Source organism: Aricia agestis, chromosome Z (assembly GCF_905147365.1).
Source record: "Aricia agestis chromosome Z, ilAriAges1.1, whole genome shotgun sequence".
Lineage (NCBI taxonomy): Eukaryota > Metazoa > Arthropoda > Insecta > Lepidoptera > Lycaenidae > Aricia > Aricia agestis.
Window position 1 is genome coordinate 33,082,594 of NC_056428.1, and position 23,662 is coordinate 33,106,255.

The 23,662-nt window shown below is 35.6% G+C and overlaps 2 protein-coding genes across 2 annotated transcripts in view; both read right to left on the reverse strand.

Annotated features, from left to right (window-relative positions):
- Positions 1–4,327, reverse strand: part of LOC121738815 (acetyl-coenzyme A synthetase) — a 38,135-nt gene extending 33,808 nt beyond the window's left edge. Inside the window, exon 1 of the mRNA XM_042131065.1 lies at positions 3,933–4,327. Within this exon, the coding sequence (XP_041986999.1) occupies positions 3,933–4,234 (302 nt within the window). The 5' untranslated portion in view covers positions 4,235–4,327. The remainder of the gene's footprint in view (positions 1–3,932) is intronic.
- A 7,541-nt stretch (positions 4,328–11,868) lies between these two features.
- Positions 11,869–23,662, reverse strand: part of LOC121738720 (membrane-bound transcription factor site-1 protease) — a 32,653-nt gene continuing 20,859 nt past the window's right edge. Inside the window, exons 11-20 of the mRNA XM_042130946.1 lie at positions 23,236–23,385; positions 22,640–22,722; positions 22,086–22,291; positions 21,251–21,449; positions 21,000–21,063; positions 17,841–17,981; positions 16,562–16,696; positions 13,570–13,744; positions 12,772–12,960; positions 11,869–12,369 (exon numbers count right to left, since the gene is read on the reverse strand). Of these exons, the coding sequence (XP_041986880.1) occupies positions 12,146–12,369; positions 12,772–12,960; positions 13,570–13,744; positions 16,562–16,696; positions 17,841–17,981; positions 21,000–21,063; positions 21,251–21,449; positions 22,086–22,291; positions 22,640–22,722; positions 23,236–23,385 (1,566 nt within the window). The 3' untranslated portion in view covers positions 11,869–12,145. The remainder of the gene's footprint in view (positions 12,370–12,771; positions 12,961–13,569; positions 13,745–16,561; positions 16,697–17,840; positions 17,982–20,999; positions 21,064–21,250; positions 21,450–22,085; positions 22,292–22,639; positions 22,723–23,235; positions 23,386–23,662) is intronic.

Here is a 23,662-nt window from a genome sequence, read left to right on the forward strand (position 1 = left end):
TTGATTATTAATGACAATAATATTATATTTTAGTTTTGATAACTCATTTCAAGAATAAGTTTATTGTTGTTGTTTACTTAAATTTTATTTTGCAATACCTACATTTCATTGTGTTTTGTTTTTGACGAAAACTCTTGCATGTTTTTGTCGGAGTATTAAAACGTCTTCTTTAATACTTACCGTACATCATGAAATATATTACAAAATATAATTTAACCAAACAATTATCTTCATTTTCTTAAGCTAAATTGTCACTACTGTTTCTAAGTTTAAATATCATTTAATTTAAATCTTAAATAATTTCCTATATTATATTATTACTCGCAAGCATCATAGATTGTATTAATTATACTCAAATATGTTTATTTAATACATACTTGTACATGCCTGAAACCAATAACCCTCCCTTGCAAGGTGATTAAAAACAAAGGATTAAGGGGAGATGAAAAAACAACACAGAAAATCAAAGGTTGCGGAATTTTTTTTCGCATTTTATATAAACATTCGAAAGGTTTTTTTATACAGTTTATTTACAATTGTTGTCATTTTGTTCGACAACTTTTTGCCATCTTGTTGGTCGGGAAACGATCCCATTGCTATAAAAATTTTGGGGCTTCTGATGAAAAAACTGCGACAAGTGGTTTTGGCAGTCCTCTTGTGATGTCTGCCTGACACTGCCTAAGGAATCCTGCAGCGATTTAAACAGGTGGAAATCTGAAGGTGCAAGGTCAGGACTATACGGTGGATACATTAACACCTCCCAGCCAAACTCCCGTAACCATACGCCTTTATTTATGTGGCCTTCCTTTTTTATTCCTTTTTAGGGTACAAACACTGATATCTGAAAATATGTTCATAAATAAAATAATCATTCAATAACAAGGTTGCTTTCAGGTATTTTTTTTTGTAACGTTAGGGTCTTACCGGTCCTCAGGAACTACTTGAATTGTAGGAATGAAATAAAGTACAAAATTTGTGTCTCTTAATGATCAATCTAGTCAACTGGGTAGCAAGTTTACAAACGTAATTAATTTAAATAAAATAATTTCGTTTTCAGGGAGTCAAAAAATGACTATTTTAAAAATTGATTTTCTCAAAAAATAAGTAAAATGCGCACACGGGAGTTCTACTCTTGCGTTTGAAATATAAGACGCCATCGATTCATTGCATTAATTTAGTCATGTCCGATTTTGGGGATTTCTAAAACATTGTGCGGTCTAAGAAGAAATCTCACCAGGGAACTGATTTTGTCTTTAAACACTCTTCTTGGAACATAATATCTCATAATTTATTTATGCTTGATATTTTAACTTGCATAACTGAATCCTTTGCATCATTCATGTTACCCGCAAAACAATAAATTCAATTAAATGATAGATTTTAATTAATTGTAATTGAAAGTATCAAAATCTTTTACCTGTACTTACCAATGCACTGGGATATTTCATGTAAACAATCTTGTTTTTGTTTAAAAATTGCATCCTTTTCACTTCTTTTTTGTTCGTATTTACTAATCATAGCTAAAAGCAGTTTTCGCAAATCTCTTTTCAAAGTTTTCGTCACGTTTAAATTAGAAAATCACAGAAATATTTTTCACTTTGACACATAAACAACAGATGCTATAGGTGACACTGACGTTAATGACAGTGTTACCATAATCAGTTTTGGAATAAAAAGCCAGTCTCATCTTTCGCTAGCCAGACAGATAGGATATATTACTGCAATATTTTCACGCTAGGGGCAGCACCAGCTTAGATAGTAAACAAAAAGTTTTGTTCGACGTTTGACAACGTTTCTGTCAATATTCTGTTACGACGTGTGCAACATGTCGGATTTTGTTCGGATAATTTACGCCCTCTGCTCCGACCTTTGCTTAATATTCCCTATTGTCAGGTAAATAGAATAACAAATTAGAAAATTATTGAATAATTCAGTTATTATGCTGACCCACACGTGTTTTGCAAAGTTAGATATTTCTCGGCTTACATAATTAATTTTTAATAGCATATTTCCGTAAATTACTAACAACAATAATAAATTATAACTGTAATATACATAGGAAGAAATAACATAACGTATATAGTAGGTACTAAGAGCATAGAATAGTTACGAAATAATGATTACTAATGCTCATTAAAATCTCTTGTATCTCTGGTCTAGAGATAAAAGCTGAATCAAGTTAAAATCATGTCTACAAAAAATTATACTTACACGAAAATATAGTTGAGATTTTTTTCTTACACTCGTTGTTAGTTTATTACGCGTTACTTGTTACCGTTGTAACGGCAGAATAATTTGAGGCAACGGTATAATACTTATAATGTTTTGAAAGCGCAGAAAGCATTTGGCGAATCAAAAGGGAGCCTACAGCAACTTCAGCTTATGTAAACTTCTAATATTCATTTACGAATTAATAAACGAAGAATAAAATAGGACTAACTACTGTTTTTGTAGTATACGTTGGAAAAATTATTCGAGAGACAGCGATAGCAACATGGATGAGTAATGGGGCTGTTTTACCACTTACTGATAAGTGTCGGTTAGGCTATCCACAACTTACCTGACAGATACTCTATACTCTATCTGTCAGATAAGTTGTGGAAAGCCTATCTGGCACTTATCAGTAGATGGTGAAATAGGCCCTTAGTTTTATCTAGTTTTTCGATCAAAATAAAGTTTTAATGGCAGTCAAACACAGAGTATGCAATCCCGCATCTTTCAAAATCGATCAATCGAAAATCTACAGGCATGCGGTGGCGAAATCCAACTTCCGACACATTTACCATTATTTACCTAAGCATGATGAGTTTATGGTGACGAGATAATAATAGTATTTTAAAAAGATAAAACCGACTTTAAAATTGTAAATAAGTAACTGAGAATTAAAATTATCTACCTCAAAAACTACTGAACGCGACAAAGTTATCCCACCAAAAACATTTTCATGTAAAAATGTTGCCAAGATGAGAACATAATATTATAGTTCGTCGTGTCAAAAAGTAGTGAGATCTCATGTAGAGCCAAGTTTCTAACCTTACATACTCAACCCTAAATCTAAAAACCTTAATTTTACCCTAAAGCGCGGCAAAATATTTGATAATAATATTATAATGTGTCAGCCGCACGAGGAGAATCTATAAACTCTATACATTAGTCAAAATCGGTGGCCTAAATTTCAGCTTTCTAAGACTTCAGGAAGTACCCTAACAGTTTTGATGATCGGTGAGTCAGTGACCAAATTGTGGAACCTATAAAATCTAAAGTATAATAGCTACGATATTCAAAATTTGCGCATTTAATAACTATACCCATGTCATTATATCTTAAAAATTTCAACTATCTGGCATTATTCAAACCAAAGTTACGAGGGTTCAAAAATACGACGAAACGTTTCGAGAAAAGGAAGGTAGTGCCCTTGCGCGCTTCGCTTGGCTCATCTTGGCGGGGGCACTCCCGTGCCCCCAGATAGTTATTTCTTGACTGCATATAAAGGGGCCGTCCATTTATTACCTACCTACGTGATACGTCACACAAAAAATGACATTTTAAAACAATGATACAAAGTGCATGTTGTTTATGTTAATTTGTATATTAATGTTAATTATAATATTTAATATTTTATCGTATACGATAAAATACAAATATCTTAAAAACAACAAAAAAACAAATGAGAATTATGTCTAATAGAAAACAGAATTAAAACAAGCCGAAATAATAAATAAAAAAATAGAATTCGCTAGTTGCTGATAAATGTACAAAAAAGCATAATCTACAAAGTGGTAAAGCATATTTTGTAATCAAGTCAATTAAATAAAAATAGATCCAAAACTCATATAAAAATCAGTGAGTAAAAAAATCAATAAATTCGCGCGCCGTCTCAGTGAGGTGCACTCGCTCAGCTGTTTATTGATTCCTGCTTTAAGTTTGCTTACCAATAATATGCGATCTTGTCCCCGTGTCCGTTCCTCACGTTGCGATCTAACAGATTAAAGCACACATTCGTGACGGCCCCTTCCATCCACTTGATGAAAATATTGCCCTTTTCTATATTGAAATTGTACGAGACGAAATTTCCGGGTTGGTATGGTGTCTGCCAGTAGAATTCATTGGCGATCTCCGACCAGAAACCTTCCGGGTCTTCGATGGATTTTTTGTGCATCTTCTTGTACTCGTCGAAGGACGGCAGCAGAGATTTTTCCACGACATAGTCCGACGGGTGGTAAACTCGCGACATGGTGACTGTTTGCGCTGAATATCGCGCGATAATAATAGCCGCGACCGCGAATTGCCGACTGCCGACTACCTACTGAGTACGACCGACCGTTTGACGTTTGGCCGACTGCAAAAAGCCGATTACGTATAGAATGACGCATGCATGGGAGGCGCATGCGCGCGCGGTGCTCGGACGAATTTCACCGTGGTAGGTATCTACGCCAGCATGCATGCTCTCTGATTTTCAGTAATTATTCTGTAATTACGCGGCAGATGCTAAGGGATGTGATATCACGGCCGGCTTAGGTAGCTAATTATCTTTAGAGGGAGAGTCGGATGATGGGAATGGGATGATGTAACTCTGATACGGTGCGCCGTTGCTAATGTCCCGGCCTCAATATCACTATCGCGGGACAAGGTTACCGCAGAGAGCATGAAATCTGCTATTTAACCGTCTAATGCCTGTCTAATTATAACGTGTAATGACCATAAAGTTAAAGTGACTCAAAGTTAATATACCTAGTTAGGAATATTAACTTTATGGTAATGACCGAATAATAAACACATTTTAACTACACATAAAGTTGTAATATGAACCCGCTTACTTTTGAGTTGTTTCTGTATTAACATATCTATTTTCATCTGGACACGTAACATAATATTATGATAGTCTATTGAAAACACCTAACAGAAGCATGTACCTAAATAAGTATTTTTCTTACATCAAACCGCAAATAATCTCAAACATTTTCCACCGCTCAAACCTTTGACATCCGGGTCAAAACACTACTCTAATTATTGCTAGATACATCGCGAGTCACGACAGTATTATGTGTTAACTTCAGTACATTGTACAGTACATACCCACTGACCTACAACATTGTATGCCTAATCAGTAATCACTAATGCCACTTCGAATATTCAAATCATCACCAACCTACATCTGAATGAAACTTTGAACATTCATTAAGTCGCTTAAACCGAGTCACTTGCACCAGTCTGGGTTAAGTTATTACTGGTGTCGAGATATCGTGCCGTCATTACCATTATAAAAACAAGGGAGACAAACATTAAATTAAACCATAAACCAACCATAACACCTAAAATTCATAATGTTCATTACATGGGTTTGACAAAACAGAAAAATTAGTGTAGGTCGAGTGGGCATCGATCTAGTTATGCAGATGTTATGTCATATTTCCTACTCGGGTAGGCCATGGATGGGTACTTCAGAAGCTGGGCTCCAATTTTTGAATCAACAGTTTTTCAGGGTTCCCGATTTGAAGCCTATGCGAACAAGTGCATATATACGTAGTACTTATTATATCTCAGTGAATCAGTGATATAAAGTTATATTTTACAGCGATATAAAGTTTTATTATACGCAACGAAAAAATAAATTATGTAATATTAAAAATATGTTTGGCTAAGAGTAATATTTTTACCTAAACTTCATCCACGACTACATCGCGCACGTATAAAGTGGTTTCGGTACGGTAGGACAAAATTTAATTACTAATAAATAAGTGTTCTACTACTTAGTAGTTCGGTGTTCTAGCCAGTTTTATAAACTAAGCAAAATTGTATCTTTTTTCAATAAAAAATATATATGTAAAAATAACATTTTTATTGTAATTACTAATTATACTGTACAAATCTATAACTCAGATATATCTTATACCTGCATTAAAATAAATAAATAACATTATTTAATTTCACTAAAATAAAATATTATGATTTATGCCGTTTAAAGTTGTGTACGTTATCTTTTTTTATTACATATTATCTACAATAGTATAATGTACTTAAATGAGATGTTGCACGTAAAATTATTCATGTCATATTAGGATATTATAAGTAAGACCACTTGCGCTAACCTGGGTTATAGTTAATCCTCGGTTAAATATAGTTTAATTAAGACTGGGTTGCACCAACTAACTTTAACTTTAACCTTAACTATAACCGGAAAAATTGACAAAATGTCGTATGAGAATATGGGGTGTTTGGACGCCATATTTAACTTTAACTTTACCCACGCCTCTGGTGCAATCCAGTCTAAGACGGGGTTGCACCAGCTAACTTTAACTTTAACTGTAACTTTAACAACGGTGCAAAATGTCAAATCTTTGGTTAAAGTTAAATACGGCGTCCTTACCTCCGCTCATACGTGAATTTCTCCGGTTAAAGTTAAAGCTAAAGGACGCCATATTTAAGTATAAAAATAACTTTAGTTAAACTTTAACTTTAACCACGCCTCTGGTGCAACCCAACTTTAGCGTTAACTTGAATTATCCGGACTTACTCTGTGTCCGAACTTACCCTGATTAACTATACATAATATTACTAGATGTCCCGCGCGGCTTCGCCCGCGTAAATTAGAAATTTTACAGAATCCGTAGGTACATTTTCCCATAAAAAATATTTCCCCCGTTTTTCCCACATTTTCCTGAGTTTCTTCTGTCGTATTAGTCTTAGAGTAATAATATAATATAACCTTCTCGATAAATGATGAGTCTTACTCGATAAATGATCTATCTAACACTGAGATAAGTTTTTAAATCGGACCTGTAGTTTCTGAGATTGACGCGTTCAAGCAAACATACTCTTCAGGTTTATAATATTAGGTAGATATAGATTTTTTTTAATTATCGCTTGACAAACTCGAGTCTCGATCTAAAAGACTATGAAATGGTATAATATGGTAGTGATGATGATGATGATGATGATGATGAAGAATGTAATTTGCACAGTAGCATATGCTTTCTGTTCTTAAAACAACGCCGAAACTCCCAAACTTGTATCTATAAAGAATCAAGAATTCTCTCAGCACCTTCCGAACCACGGTATACCAGGTATATCTCGGTGCAAAATCTTACTTGTTGGTAGCATATGCTTAGAATACTTCTCACGAAACCAAAGTCACCATATGTTTCCCTATAAGTTTTGAGGAGTTCCCTCGATTACTTATGGATCCTTCATCAGATCACCACTTTTCTGAATATAATACCAAATTGGGATGATACCCTATATACCAAAAGAAAAATTTTGAAAATCGGTTAACAAACGGCGGAGTAATCGTTGAATATAAGAAAACGAACATAACACCTCCCCCATTTTGAAAGTCGGTTAAAATTGTAGCCTATGTGTTATTTATTTAATATTTTAATCAGCACATGAATTGAATAACAAAATTTTTTTCAAATTAATCGTAGCACCATCTGTCAGGACAAACTAAAATTGAAATAGAATAATATTGAATGCGATGATAGCGCCGTCCGCCGGATCTAATGTAAAACATTCCAAAATCAACAACTCCTTATAAATAAGAAATTAATTGAAAAAACATTTTCCAGTAGACCAAACTGTAAATCTAAACCATTCTCGAATCTCCACGAACACACACAAAAAATTTCATCAAAATTGGTCCAGTCGTTTAGGAGGAGTTCAGTCACATACACACGCACACAAGAAATATATATATTAAGATAATCTCGCTCGAAGAATTTCGTATAGGTAGTTAAGTATATGAAAGAGAAGGTGTGATTTTATTGCAGGTTGTTATAACCCAGATTTGTGCAAGTGGGCCCTTGACTGGCAAGTTTAGGCGATTTAAATGTAACGGTCAATCGTAAACTTATCAATAAAATTATTGCGTTTAAATATTCGCCTTTCGAACTAGTAAGAGTTGATATTATTAAGTATTATTATTGTCTGTAGACTATAATAATACTTAATAATAATTATTATTGTAAGGTATTCGTTGTATCGTCTTGCTCAGAATTAATCTAAAACATGGTAATAGTAAAAAAAAATACCTACTTAGGTACCTACATAAATTTTTAGTCTCATCTGAAATTATCTTTGGCATTATTATGTTTATTAGTAATTTTTTGCTCTAAAACGCGTTATTATTGTTATTGAGTCATGTTTAAGGTAAAATATTTACTAAGTATTTGAATTGTAAGTATCTTTTGTGCAGTGGACAAGGGGTGATTCACATGTTACGTCACAGTCAGGAGAGTGATGTTAAAGCCACCCAGAAATCTTAACCAAAAGCTTCCCCAAAAAATGATCCGGACACAGATCATTGGACGATTCCATAGACAATAAGATATTATAGCTCCCGGCTCTTACATATTTTCACTTGCATAATATAATATATTATAAGTACTTTTACTGTCTTGTAACTTTTAATATAGTATAATATATTAGAAGTTACAAGACATGCATCGACAACGAATCGCGATTAGTTAGACGCTACGTAAATATCTTTAATAAAAACCGACCAAGTGTATGTCGGGCCACGCGCAATACAGGGTTCCGTAGTAACGCTCGTTTTTTTTTTAATTTTTTGTATGGTCAATAAATGTAAATTTCTAACGTGTTTTATACTACTAACAACATCATCTCAGCTACTTTCAAAGGAATTTGAACGAAAAGTTCCTTTATACTTCGCCAAATATATTACATGTTTTTTAGTTGATCGACAATTACTCAATATATTATGATGTCTTCTTACCCGTGATAGTTTTCCTTTTAAATTCAGCATATTTGCTACTCCCGGGATTTTTTTCACATTTCCAGAAGCAGCCGTTTAGCTGGTAGAAGGGGGGACACTGGACTCTAACGATTTTTTCCACTTTAAAACTAAATATTTCATAAACGGATCTCTAACTCGGAAAATGATCTATGAATACTCATAAGTCATAATATTTAAAAAAAAATATCCAACGACACCCCACACGATGGGATGGACTCTAAAAAAAATTTCATCCCCGCTTGAAGTGTAAGGTACCCTAAAACAATATTTTTTTAAGATTTCATGTACCATTTTGTCGGCATCATTAATACATAATAATAAATTCATGCCAAATTACAGCTTTGTAGGTCCTATGGTTATTGCTCAGAAGCAAAACCGAGGACAGACAGTGAGACAGACGGACAGACAGACAGACGGGTACACAGATGGACAGACTGACGGACGGACAGACCGAAACGGATATAAGGATTCCTTGTTGACTACGGAACCCTTAAAAGGGTATATTCCATAGGTTATTATAAGAAATATTAAGAGTCCGAGTGTCATCGAAATTCTCATACAAACGTAAACCAAGATCATTTCCCATACGAGAATATTTACCATACTAGACGTTCCGCGCGGCTTCGCCCGCGTAAATTAGATATTTAACAGACAAATTACTCCACAAAAAACTCTTAATGGCCCAACACCCATAGTAATAAGTCAAAATGTTGCGTGACGTAACACGTGAATACCCTATGGTGGCTACAATACTATAAGAGGTAGTGAAATATTTTAAGTAGACATTTTAATACGAATATCACATTAGGTAACATGATGATGATGGAATGTTACGACTCCAACATTACAATATTTAAAACCCAGGAAAATGATTATACCCTCGTAGCTTCTCTATTGTAGCAACACAGGTTTGTTACGACCTGGAACGACCGTTTTCGACGATTCATATTATTATGAAACACCTTCCTTTTCAATCTTAAAGTAGATTAAGAATCCGCGAGTTGATATTTCATAATAAGAATTGAACTAGAGTTATAAAGGGGCCATTTTATACCTACGTACGTAAGTTAATGACGTAATTGATCCTTACAAAAGTTAACTAACACTATTAATTCAAACTATCTACTTAACTAACGTTTAAAGTAAAAAAAAAACTATTTACATTCTATTTTTAACTAAATTAACTTCAGACAAGGTAAATTTTAAAACGGTCACTACATAATAGCAAGCGTTCAAACAATAAATGATTTTTGATATAATATAATTACGTTATTTAAAATAATCTATAGTGGACCTAAAAGTAAAATATGCCCACAATTCACTAAGTACAATTAAGTACTTACTTACTCATGGAACTAATAGTATATTATAAGTATACATTATTTGCGAGCATAGTTAAGTTTTACAAAGGAACAGTGACTTATGTAGGTATTCAGTAATGTTACAACTTTGCTGTAATGTGAATAACAATAATAATAATCAATCATAATTACATATTATTTCCCTCCTACTGATTAGGCCAATCTTCGTTTTTCGGTAAAAATCGATTACCGACGTGTGAGAAACGACAACACTCCAAATAACGTTACCAAGATAATCACTACACAGTGTAGTGTAACATAATATGTATTTAATTTTCTCACAAATTCATGACGTTATCACAGTTTTTTAAATAGCCAGGGGCATTATATTATAAGTATAATATAGAAACGTTAAACTATGTCAAAGTAATTCATAATAATAAAATAGCATTTCAAACTACATTATGTGTAATGTATATAGAGTAAATATAAATATAGACTATAGAAAAGTTTAAGGTTTTACCGACATAAAAGGCTGTTTGGGCGCGAAGCCTAAATCAGAACCAAAAGTTAATATACCTAGCGGAAAAAAGAAAAACCTGAGCAAGCAAGATGTCACTATCAGTAACATCACTAACACTGCGTGGTAAAAAGAGACGTGTGATATATGACAGCAGAACCATTTTTTTTCATCTGTTTGACGTCCAGTCGGCACTTATTGGCACTCATCGGCACGTTGACAATTTAATCTCTTAGAAAGGTGATTGTGTAAGTGTATACGTAAACAGATTTTTACACACAGACGTAAATCAATTTCAGTTTCGTTTGACAGCTCGAGATTGTTGCTCTATTCCGCTAGGTTCTTTATGATCAGAACTAACGCTATATGTTGTAAAATATAACTTGACACTGGAGACAGCTATTTGACAAGCTCTTCTTCCTGTTTCGATATCGTCAAATACTTGGATGACGTTGTTGACAGTAGGACGAGAGTGTATGACAACCACTGACCTCCATTATACAAGTACGCTGGACTTATGATACCCTTTGAAATGACAGCTATTTTTTGTGCCTATTTGAAGCGGAATCAGCGCCCCAATGCAGGGGAAGAGAACTAAATCTGACGTAAAAATGACGTTTGAAAGTCGCCATATTGGCGCTGATAACAGTAGTGAGAGTACTTGGAACTAATACTAGTGATGACAACCAATAATGATTAAGCGGCCATTTGCAATTTACTTCAAATTTAGTCTCTTCCCCCGCATTGGGGGCGCTGATTCCGCTTCAAATAGGCAATAGGCACAAACAGCAGGTGGGTATCATAAGTCCAGCATACTTGTATAATGGAGGTCAGTGATAACAGTTGTTTCTTTTGAAGTGACACTTTACAAATAGTAGCGTTAGTTCTTACGTCGGTCACGCACCGGAACATCTTTGAAGGATTGTATGCAAGGCTCAATCTTGGAGTACCTAATGTATTCATAAGTATATAATATTATATATATTTACACGGACGCACGAAATATTATTATTTTTAACATGCATGTTAAAATAACACTTGTCAAAGAGATTGTGAGTAGACTGGATTATTCATACCCATCTACGATTGTCTAATATAATTCAATAGCTCTGTCAATAAATATAACCATAGAGTAATAAATATACCTGGTCTCTGATATAACTAATAATCTCTCAGTTTGTGCTCTATAATATATGTTATATCTGTAGGCATCCTCTCATTTTCAGATATAATGGGACCAAAACCTATAATTTTCAATAATTACGTTTTTTTACCTATGCCTCCGATTCTTTACAATTATTTAGCATTGGTCCTATTTCAGTCAGACACTCCTTAAAGCTAAAGTTCTAAAGCCTCGTAATATTTACACATGAAAAGTAGATGCTTTTTTTCAGTTCATAACTATGTAACACACATTAACACTTCGCTTTAAAACGTCTCGCTTTGGTAACACGATAGCAATATTTAAAAGACGCAAACACTCTTGACACAGATAAAATCCAACAAAAGCGGCATACATGATCGCAGTCGCCTTTTTAATCCGCTAAGATAAACCTGCAATGTTTGCATATGCTAAGTGGCAAGTGATATGATTCTTCTTCGTCTGAATCTCCGTCCGTATCGCTTCCAGAAGATGACGCAACAGTAAAGGATAAGCATTAGCGCGGAGAAGGTGAGCAGTCTGCTCATTAGGGTGGAGTCTCCGGGGTCGGTGTCCTGGTGAGGCCGGGATGGGGCCGCGCCTGAGCCGCGCCATGCACGAGGCGCTGCCTCAGTCCCTTCCACTTCGGGAGCACCTGGCAAATCATGAAATAACAAAGTATAAACTACATAAAATGGAGGCTATACTTGACGCAATTATTGTTTTCACCTACAGTTAGCGATACAGAACTATAGATGAAAGTTTTTTTTTCAGTGACCTTACACAGGCATCTTCACAAAAAACTTTTCTAATCTAATACTAATTCAGTAATTCCGATTACTACTATCCTTAAAAACTCAAGCTTGCTTAAGTCTTGTCTAGAAAGAGCAAAATCTCAACTATTTACGAACAAAACTTTTGTGTACGTTATAGCATCGATTCACGCGTTGGCGCACGTCATAACAACCTCTATAAGTCCACGGAACTTTAAGGAAACCGATCTGACGAAAAATCGAATTGTTGTCTGGGGATCTTATAGTGTCACTATTTCACTCACTTATGCTCTTAGGGTCAGTAGGTTGGTGTCTGGGCGCCAGTGTCCGCGCAGCTGGCGGCGTATGTACAGGTTTCGGCGGTATTGGTGACTCGCTTACACACTCGGGTAGCTGTCGCGGCCCGCTCCCGTCCTTTGATAGGACTCGGGAGTATAGATGGAGGCGACCACCTTCCGCACGCTTGGGAAGGTCTGTAAAAATTATAATATTTTAAAGCAAATCCATTTTGTATTTAAAAACATTTAAATTAGATTTATCCTTAGTACTCACATGCGGTTTTGCTCGTTGGTTTTACTCCAAATCGAGTACTTAATAATTTCTGTGTGGACCGCAAAACTCACAGCTCGAAGGCTCGCATCGAGCCGGCTCGATGGAAATAAATACATAATATATCGATTTAGAATAAAACTATCGAGCACTGCTGAATGTGTGGACGAAATCCCAAACCGCGGGTTTTGCTCAACGTTATTGCTCGTTCGAGCAAAACCGTATGTGATTACTTAGCATTACAAACACTTATAATAAACATGGCAGAATTATACTTTGAAGCACGTTTCCACAGTATCCTTGTAGTACGCCGGTCTACATAACGTTACCTTTAATAGTAGTTAACAAAGGACAGAATAATGAAAACATTCCTATGTGTTAACTAGGCAATGTGCAAAATATCAACACGGTGGCAGGTCACGGCGTCGTCCTCGAGCGAGGTCGGCATAATATGTCCTACTACTGAATGCAAATACAGCCATTAACAGAAGATGACAGGATAATGAGAAAAGCAATAAAGCATATTTTCTTACCAGACGGTATAATATGCACGTCTCTATGGTGCCTGGGCGCGGCGGCGTCCTTGAGCGAGGTCGGTAGATGTCCCACCAACGCGTACTGCAATCCGGCCAACAGCAGCCAGTGGCAGGACCGCGCCGCGCCGCCTTCGAGACAAGAGGAGTCGCCATATACAACTATACGACCCGCCTGGAGGTATAAATACAGGTTTAGTATTATATTGTACTAAAAACAATGTTTAGCAATTTTTTTTTTTCACTTTTTACTCTTTCACACGTGGGAGTCATGCTTTGGCGTCAATAAACCGGCTCAACTATGTACCATGGCTTCACAGAGATGCGAAATAACGTTTACGTTGTGTTCGTGATTATTCAGGAACGTGAAAATGCAAATTACGGGTTGGTATTTGAATCACGCATTATAGGGAGAGGGGTGGGAACGGTGGCATTTTATAGGGTCTAGTTACCCCTTTCAAATGACACCTGATTTGTGTCTAGGAGACGCATAGTTATTTTTAACCCATCGATCGTAGAATAACGAGACACAATAACTTGTCTATTGTTATCGCGGCCGGATGCGGCCGCTTAGGGCTTCATAAATTAATACGTGTTTGAAGTTACGTGTGACGGAACGTTAGTTTTTGTTATCGTGTCTTTAATATTAATTTTTCACCATTGTTACGTTTTGTTTTACGCGTAATTCGTAGTAAAATGTTTTTAAGTTTCATAAATATAAGAACAGTATACAATCTTTAGCTAATTAATTATAGCAATATATCACACACAATTTTTGTAAACCACCCAGAAATAGTACGGAGGATACGAAAAATCGGAAATTTTCTATTTTCTTCAATTTTGAATAGGCATTAATATTATGAATGCAGAAGTAGAACACCCGCGTGTCAAATCGAAATAGTTTTGATGCTACGAGCTACCAAAGTTTAGCGTTTTTTTGCGGCCCGGAAGGGAAAAATCCATATTTCTCAAAACTTTTACGTAATAAATAAAATTTTGTATACCACCTGAAAGCCCATTAAATAAGGCATATTTCAAGCTTTTTTCCTTTTTCACCGTATCAATATTTTACAAACAATAAAATAATTTTCATTTTTAGCTTTTTTTTTTATCCAAAACTAAACAAAAGATGCAATCAAAAATATCGACAAATTAAAGGTATACAAGCATTCTATACGCACAAAAAAATCACCCGTGAGACCCGTTTACTACCACTGCTAAATCAATTTATTTAATTTACAAACTTAATTGTCAACAGGGTTATCAAACGACGCAACGCTGTATTATTTGTAGTCTTTTCGTTTCCACTTACCTTGATTTTTTAAAATAAATACTGGAAATAATATTAATTGTTTGAAGTATTACGAACTGACATCCGATTTTTTTACTGATTTCCAAAAAAAGAGGAGGTTTTATATTTTTTCTAAGACTTATTTTTGATAATTTTAAATATACTCATTAAAAGCGTATATAACTTTCATACTATAAATGTTAATATATTATGTGACTATATTTTCTCCATTCACATCATCCATTGAAAAACGTATGACAGCTCTAACTTAGGATTTCACGATCAAATATCTCCAGTTGTAAACGGATGTTACAGGTGTTTTTTTTTGTGCGTATACAATGCTTATCTTATATCTTTAAACGAGCAATTCTTGTATATATATATATGTAACTTTTGTAGAAGCTCCTACCTTTATTTCGTTATGTTAGTTATAGTATATGGCGGCCACAATTGTATGACCGCAATAATAATATAAAAAAACTGTATTTTTGCGACCTACCATACTACCATACAAACAAATATTGCAATAAAAATTTTGTGAGCAACTAATTGTTTTAACGACACAACAACTGCTAAAGCTATTCCAGCAGATGGCGTTGTTAAGTAACACGAAGGCAATGAGTGTTTGCTATAGGTACCGAGCAAAGCTCGGTCATCCAGGTACTATACCTTTAATTTGTCGATATTTTCGATTGCATCTTTTGTTTGGTTTTGGAAAAAAAAAAAAACCTAAAAATGAAAACGATTTTACTGTAGGTAAAATATCGACACGGCGGAACAGGAAAAAAGCTTGAAATATACCTTATTTAATAGGCTTTCAGGTGGAATACAAAATTTTATTTATTGCGTAAAAATTTTGGAGATATATGGATTTTTCGCTTCCGGGCCGCAAAAAATCGCTAAACTTTGGTAGCTCGTAGAATAAAAACTATTGCGAATTGACACGCGGGTGTTCTACTCTCGCATTCATAATACTAATGCCTATTTAAAATTGAAGAAAAAAGAAAATTTCCGATTTTTCGTCTCGGCTCCGTCGACTCATAATTAAAGCCAGTTGTTATAATATAATATATCTATAAAATATATAAGTATACAGAGTGCAATGAAACTTTTAGTTAGTTAACCAGGGTGCAAATAATGACCATGAGTGCCTATAATTTGTTACGCAAGGGCGATAGGCTTGCGATAGGGCATTGCATTCCCGCAGCGTCGGAGCTATATACTTATAAGACATAGAACCGATTTTGCCCACACCCAAAAAAAGACAAATTTTGTCGTAAGTCCACTAATTTGGTTGTTTTATTGAATATAACCTCAAACAATAAAAAATATTTTCGTGGTAACTACTGATTTCCTAACTTTAGGGAGGGGGAGGGGAGTCCCCCTCTCCCCCCTTCCCTCCGCCCCCGCCCCCTCCTTATAATGCATAATTCAAATGCAACCCCCAAATTACTAGAAGAGTTATAAGTGTAAATTGTCTGGTGGACCATACGCAACAGCAAAAGCTTACCATATTAATTTTAGTGTTTCCTGATTTATCGCATAATATAATAAGATTAGAATCTTACGTAAGATTTTCTGCTGTTGTTTCTCCAAATTAGTTCCGGAACCGGTGGTGAGCAGTAATTTCGACTTTCAGAAGAAAGATTTTTTTATTTATTTACACTGAATAACAATTATTTGATTCGATTTGAAACTTACCTTAGGCACTTGGTCACTGGTACTGTTGGTGTAATCTCTAGTTTCGCCGTCAGTTTGTAGCAGTCCCAGTATCGGTACGTCGACTGTCTCGCCGGTCGACCCACCCCCACCGCTATTTTTCTCCGTAGACATTATCTGACAAAACAACAACACTTGTTAGTTGTTACATACTATGCCTTCTTTTGCATTAATAGAACAAAATCTAGAGAGGTATTTAACGTTATTTTAAATCAACAGACGAAATTGAAATTGCTAATTTATCTTGTGCTTTTTTTTGTATATTTTGCTGCGTTTTATTACGGGATAACAATACATTTTATTATAAAGATCTTATTTAAATATGATATCAATTGCAACTGTTTAAAATAGTAAATAGTTACGATTGTATGCATGTTATAAAAGATACTTACTTAAATATAATTGATGGTAGTAAGTAGTAACACTCTAAACATTGAAAAATAACAAACATAAGTGGGAAATCAATTTAAACATTAAATCGATATAGTATTTTAAAAAGATAAAACCGACTTCAAAATTGTACGTTATTAAGAATTAAAATTTAAAATTCTCTAATTTAAAAACTACTGAACCGATTTTAATGGCAGTATTCCCTAAGTTGAACAATACCTAGTAGAACTAAAAAATAATCACTTAAATCAGCCTTGCAGTTCCGGAGATAAAATGCGAACGCAAACATAAAAACATACATGGGTACATACATACATTTGTTCAGACGCTGATATAGTCTAACACAGGGGTCACCAAATGGCGGACCGCGGTCCGCGTCCGGACCGCAGAAACATTGTGTGCGGACCAAGCATGTTCTTCTTTAAAAATTAATTTCAGTCTCGACATACTGATGAACTTGTAGCAGCAAAAATTGACACTCTCTCTCATTCATACAAATAAACACTTTTGTAATTTCCGTAATTACATTTGTTTAATAAATATTTTTTTTAAATGTGTGGACCGCAAAGGTCATTATTTCTTAAAACGGACCCCGAGCGAAACTAATTGGTGACCCGTGGTCTAACATATCATACGGAAACTGGGCAGTTCTGGAAATATTACACGCGTCGAATTGATAACTTCCTTTTTGAAGTCGATTAAAAATGCAAAAAGAAAATACCTACACCTATTATAAGACCTCAGAACTATTTTTATATACACTACAGTGCATATTATTTCCAATTTAATTTGTTTAATGTTAAAATTATTGTTGGTTAGCAAAAATAATAATAAAAACTCTAGATACAAAAAGCTTTTAAAATATACTTACATGCTGCCCTTGGTCAGTCAATTTGGCGGTCAACAAAATGCCATGTTCGGGGAAGCTGTGTATGTGTGTGCCACTGGCGTAGTACATTCTGTGGCCGCCTAGCTTGAAAGAACCTTCGAATACTCGATCACCAAATGCTACCTGTAACAAAGGTTAATTTAAAACAGATTATTATTACTGCAATTTTACTTACTACAATACTTTTTGAATCGAAAAAAAATTATTATTTTTAACCAAAAATTTAAACCGACATCCAGGGTACAAACAATAGTAATTTATAATGAACAAAAAAGTATTAAATAATTTAATAATTCTTACTCTTTGAAGTGCCTTAGGCATGATTCTCCTAAACCTCAACTATTTCTGTACACAATCTTCATTATTTTGAAGACGGTACCAGCTAATAATACTGAGTTCTATGACAAAATATTTTTTATATTTAAAACTGGTACCGACTTCAAAATAATGAAGATATTGTGTACAGAAATAGTTGAGGTTTAGGAGAATTATGCCTAAGGCACTTCAAAGAGTAAGAATTATTAAATTATTTAATACTTTTTTGTTCATTATAAATTATTATTGTTTTTACCCTGGAAGACAGTTTTAATTTTTGGTTAAAAATAATAATTTCACTCTTTTTAGTCATTTATGAGGTTTCCTGTACAGACTAATGTGTTATGCAGTATGCTTAGTGACTTTGGATCCAGGATGCACTTTCTTGATGTGAGAACTCATTGTCTGAGATCACTACCACTTCAGAATTGCTTAAGCAACTCCAAGCATATACCACTGTATAATATGCTTCGCGTTAATCAAGCAATGATAAAATTAATGTTCATACGCCTGTCTTTAAAGGCTCTAAAGTTCTGTTCAGTGACTTTCTTTCTATCATTACACTAATGAAAACTCATCAGCTCAACATAATATAGTATTATGCTCAAATATAACTATAATCGTCCGTATAAATTTTAAGGAGATTAGCATACCTCAAAGATCTCATGATCAAATTGCTAACTTGGTAACCTTAACACCAAGGTCGAATCATTTGCATTGAAATAACATTATATTTTTTTAAATCGTTCGACAAATTCGGGTTTCGATCTTAAAGACGATTAAAAGTACCAATAATAGGGTTATAATTAGATAATTCATGGTCTGGTGACTGGTGGTAGTGATGATGATGATGATGATGAATGTAACTTGCATAGTAGCATATGCTTTCAGTTCTTAAACCAACTCCGAATGTCGCAAACTTTTATTTATAAGGAATCCGGAGCTCTCTTAGCACCTTCGGAACCATGGTATATTATCAAATCGCAAAATCTTGATTTTTGGTAGCATATGCTTAGGATACTTCTCATATAATCGAAATCACTATATGTTTCCATATAAATTTTAAGGAGTTCCCTCGATTACTCATGGATTTATGGTGGAATAGTGGTGATGATGATGATGATTAATTAAATTTGCATAGTAGTATATGCTTTCAGTTCTTAAGACAACGCCGAAACCCCCAAATAGGTATCTATAAGGAGTAAGGAGTTTTGTTCACCACCTTCGAACCATGGTGTATCCTGGTGCAAAATCTTACTTTTTGGTAACATATACCTGAAATGCTTTATATGAAACCAAAAAAACCATATGTTTCCATTTGAATTTTGAGGAGTTCCTTCGATTACTCATGGATCCCATCATCAGGTCACCACTTTTGTGAAAATGGGACCAAATTGGAGTGAAACCTAATATAACAAAACAAAAATTTTGAAAATCGGTTCACAAACGGCGGAGTAATCGTTGAACATACATAAAAAAAAACATATCCACAGCCGAACGTATTTAACCTCCTCGTTTTTGGAAGTCGGTTAAAAATTGATATTATCTGGGGGCACGGGGTCGGGAACGCCCCCGCCAAGATAAGCCAGCGAAGCGCGCAAGGGCACTACCTACCTTTTCAGGAAACGTTTCATCGTATTTTTGAACCCTCGTAACTTGGTTTGGATAATGCCAGATACTTATTTGAAATCAGTCACAATCGGTGTCTTGGCCATTTTGTTATTCGTCATGCTTTGGGCTTTGAACTTAACATATTACTTTTCTGTTGTACTTAATAACTTTTATTTTAAAATGGCCAGGCCACCGATTTTGACTAATATGTAGAGTTTTTAGATTCTTCTCGTACGGCTGACACATTTAATGTTATTATCAAGTATTTTGCCGCGCTTTAGTGTAAAATTAAGGTATTTAGATTTAGGGCTGAGTATGTAAGGTTAGAAACTTTTTTTTTTAAAGAAGGCAGGTCGCTGTAGCCCTGACGTCACTGCGACCCATGAGGATCTATTGTGCCTCCTTCGCACTAGAGTATCATCCCCAACCCAATACTGCTCATAAATTGAACGATATGGTTGGGGTTGGTGCCACGAATTTCCTCCGTGGACGAGTATTTGTGGCGACCAAGGTGCCTGTTCCTGCTCTGTAGGAGAGCAGGTCAGTCGAGGAGAAGGTGAATAGGTGTTTCATCCTCCCCCTCACAGAATCTGCAAGTCGTTATGCTACAAATACCCATTCTGTTTGTTGAGCTTGCAGTGCCCAGTTAGGCTTCTGGTAAGGATTCTTAATTGGTTCCTACCCAAGGTGCACTAATTCTGATTGTTTCTTGTTGAAGTCAGGAATTAGTGCCTTGGAGTGTTCAAGGCCAGGGGTCTCAACTCTCAGCCCATTGCTTCCGGCATAGTCTGTGACCCCATTCCTTGAGCACTTGCTTTGTGGTACTGGGAGTTATACCAAGACTGGTTCTGGACCATATATGAGACTCTCGGCCCCAAGCCTAGCCAGAAACTTGGCTCTACATGATATCTCACTACTTTTTGACACCACGAACTATATGTTCTCATCTTGGCAACATTTTTACATGAAAATGTTTTTGGTGGGATTATTAATGGACACGAACTTGTATTAGGATAAATGGTGTCGATAACATTGTCATTATTGACAATATTCGCAATTACATTATCAACTTTAGCACAAAAATGGGACTAAGCTTAACCGTCCAGGAAAATTATGATGTTTTGTGGGATTCTATTTTGAATGCACTTCAGTTGTCAGTGACTGTAGTGGGCTGCAGAGATGATTTTGATTTTAGTTCGTGAACTAAAAACTTACTTGGTACATGCTTAGAAGGTCGTTTAGAGCAGGAATGTTCGATCCACCTGTCTCTGGTGTCCACCTGAAAATAAGAAGATATGAACAAAATGTTGAGAAACATATTACTTAGGTATATGTTTGTGTATATGTTTGTGTGATGACAAAAAATAAAAATGACACCTCTCAGGTCACAAATATAAGCCTTTTACGATAAAATATTTTGAGTTTGTACCTTTATTGATTTTAAAATGTGTACGGTGTCTCCTTACCATTGCCGCGTATTTTCATCGTAGAAATTGACGTGACGTAACAAAGACGCGTTGTACCAGTCAGCGAAGACTACTAACGATAAACCCGAGTCCACAGCTTTTTTGAGAGTCGCCATTTCTTCAGGAAAGTACTCGTCTTCTGGGTCCACTAATAACAGTGCTCCATACAGAGACGTGTTAACACACGTCAACGGCGTACCTGAAAATTATTTTTAGTTTTGTCAACTGTTGTTGTTTAGTGTTAATGCTGTTTTATCAACTGCATTAAGAAATCTTACTTTTATTTTATTTAGGTTCTTTTCGCCGTGTTAGTTCCCGAACACGTGGTAGGCACCATAGTTCCGACGTTCAGAAAGATTTTTGTAAAAATTCCCAGTTAGTATGACTAGCTGCCCGAAGTGAAAAAGGAATTGTATCTGGGTTATTATGGGGTTGGATTTAACATAAACTTTTCCTACACTTTTGGCTAGATATACAACATTATGTCAGCGCAATTTCACAGCTGTCTGTGTTTTTGTGGCCCGTATTAATAAAAGGTTGAGCACCACTGCTCTAGAGTGCTTATTTTCCTGTAATAGTAAATCATGACCCGACAAAAGCGTCTCCCATGCTGTATCCACACATGCCGCCGGCTTACACCGGATGCGCCACCAGACAGACGCGGCCTGCGGTGGCGGTGGCGGTCAGTTGGATGACTTGTGTCTTGTGTCATGACGTGTGTCTGTGTCGTTCCCAGAACTCTCAAGTCATCCAACTGACGGCCACCGCCACCGCCACCGCAAGCCGCGTCTGTCTGGGAGACGCTTTACACTGCAAAGGTTTGATAGACACTCACCCATAACCTCCAAGTAGAAGCCATGTTCCCTCAGCCGTCGGTACATGTCTCTGAAGTTTGTGTGTATATGATCCGCGTGCCAATCTAATGGATCATGCTTGGCCTTGAGATCGTCTCGCGGAAAGTACCCACTTGGGTATCGCAGACTGTGGTACTGGTCCCATAGGAGCCGACGCTCTCTCACTGGTACTGGTATTATGCGAGCTCTGGTGATGTTAATATAATTGTAATATAAGAAATATTCGGTACGAATTGATAGCTTCCTCGGTATCATGGGATTCGTTTTTTACTTTTGGCAAAAAAAAACCTTATAAAAATTAAGGGAACCGATCGACGCGACCGCGAAAAGACCGCGTGATGTCACGACTGCGATCAAACGATATCGCACGCTATCAATACAATTTGATAATAGAATGGAAATTACGAGGTAAGCGAATTGGACACCGGAAAAGGCCGATAATATCACATTAATCAAGAAGTAGGCAATCGATGGGAATTCAACATAATGTGTATAATTATATGTAATATTAAACAACTTAAAACAAAACTCGTACCGTAGTGGCAGCATCAGCGTAGTATTCCTCGTGGCCCCCTCGCCAGTTTCATCGTGACTCTCGATAGTCACATTTACATGTCCCTAAAAACATTTAATGCATGTCACTTTTTTTATTAACAGCTAGAATGTAAAGTAAAATTAGTTTTCCTGTTTAAGAGTGAACGGATATCGAAAAGGGTTGCGTTAAAAATACCATCAACATACTAACAATAACAGAGCGTTTTCTTACATCTTATTCGAAGTATGACGGATAATAACTAAGATGTTTGACTGTGTCTTTGCTATATCAGTAAATTTAATTATTTTAGACCGTTTAAAATTTCATAAATAATGCCAAAAAGCTGTATAGAACTTATTTTTCAAAATTATAAAAAAAATTTTGGAGCCATCATAAGTAAAATATTTAGCCAATTCATTGCCAAGATTTTACGTTTGTGGTAAGCATTAACTGCTTATCGTAAACGTATAATTGAGCCACCCCGACCACGGCCACAGCAACTCACTGAAGTCTGCCAACACCGACAGTATTATGCCATGGGGTAAGTGCGGATGCCAGGATACTTATAAATCATAACATGTGGCTAAGGTGTTTACCTCAACAATCCCGTCGTACTTCGCTCCCTGCTCTAGCACGGTAAAGCTGAGAGCCAACCACCCCGACCAGGGCCACAACACCTCGCTGTAGTCCGCCGACACCGACAGCATAATGCCATGGGGTAAGTGCGGATGCCAGGATACTTTCGTCTGTTGGAGCGGAATTTCAGAACATAAATGTTATATGATTAGAATTATTATCAAAATATACTAACTGCATAAGTTATAAGAAAACAATAATAAATAACATCAACATTTCTTAAGGTTAAAATTATAAAAAACAATATCTTCACAAGTTCATAATAAATAACAAAATTGTCTCTTATAGGTCGAGAAGATCTCTAAGATCGTAAAGAAACTGAAGTGGACTGAGCAGTATCTACCAACACACAAACAATACAATAGCTACACAGATTAGCCCATAGCG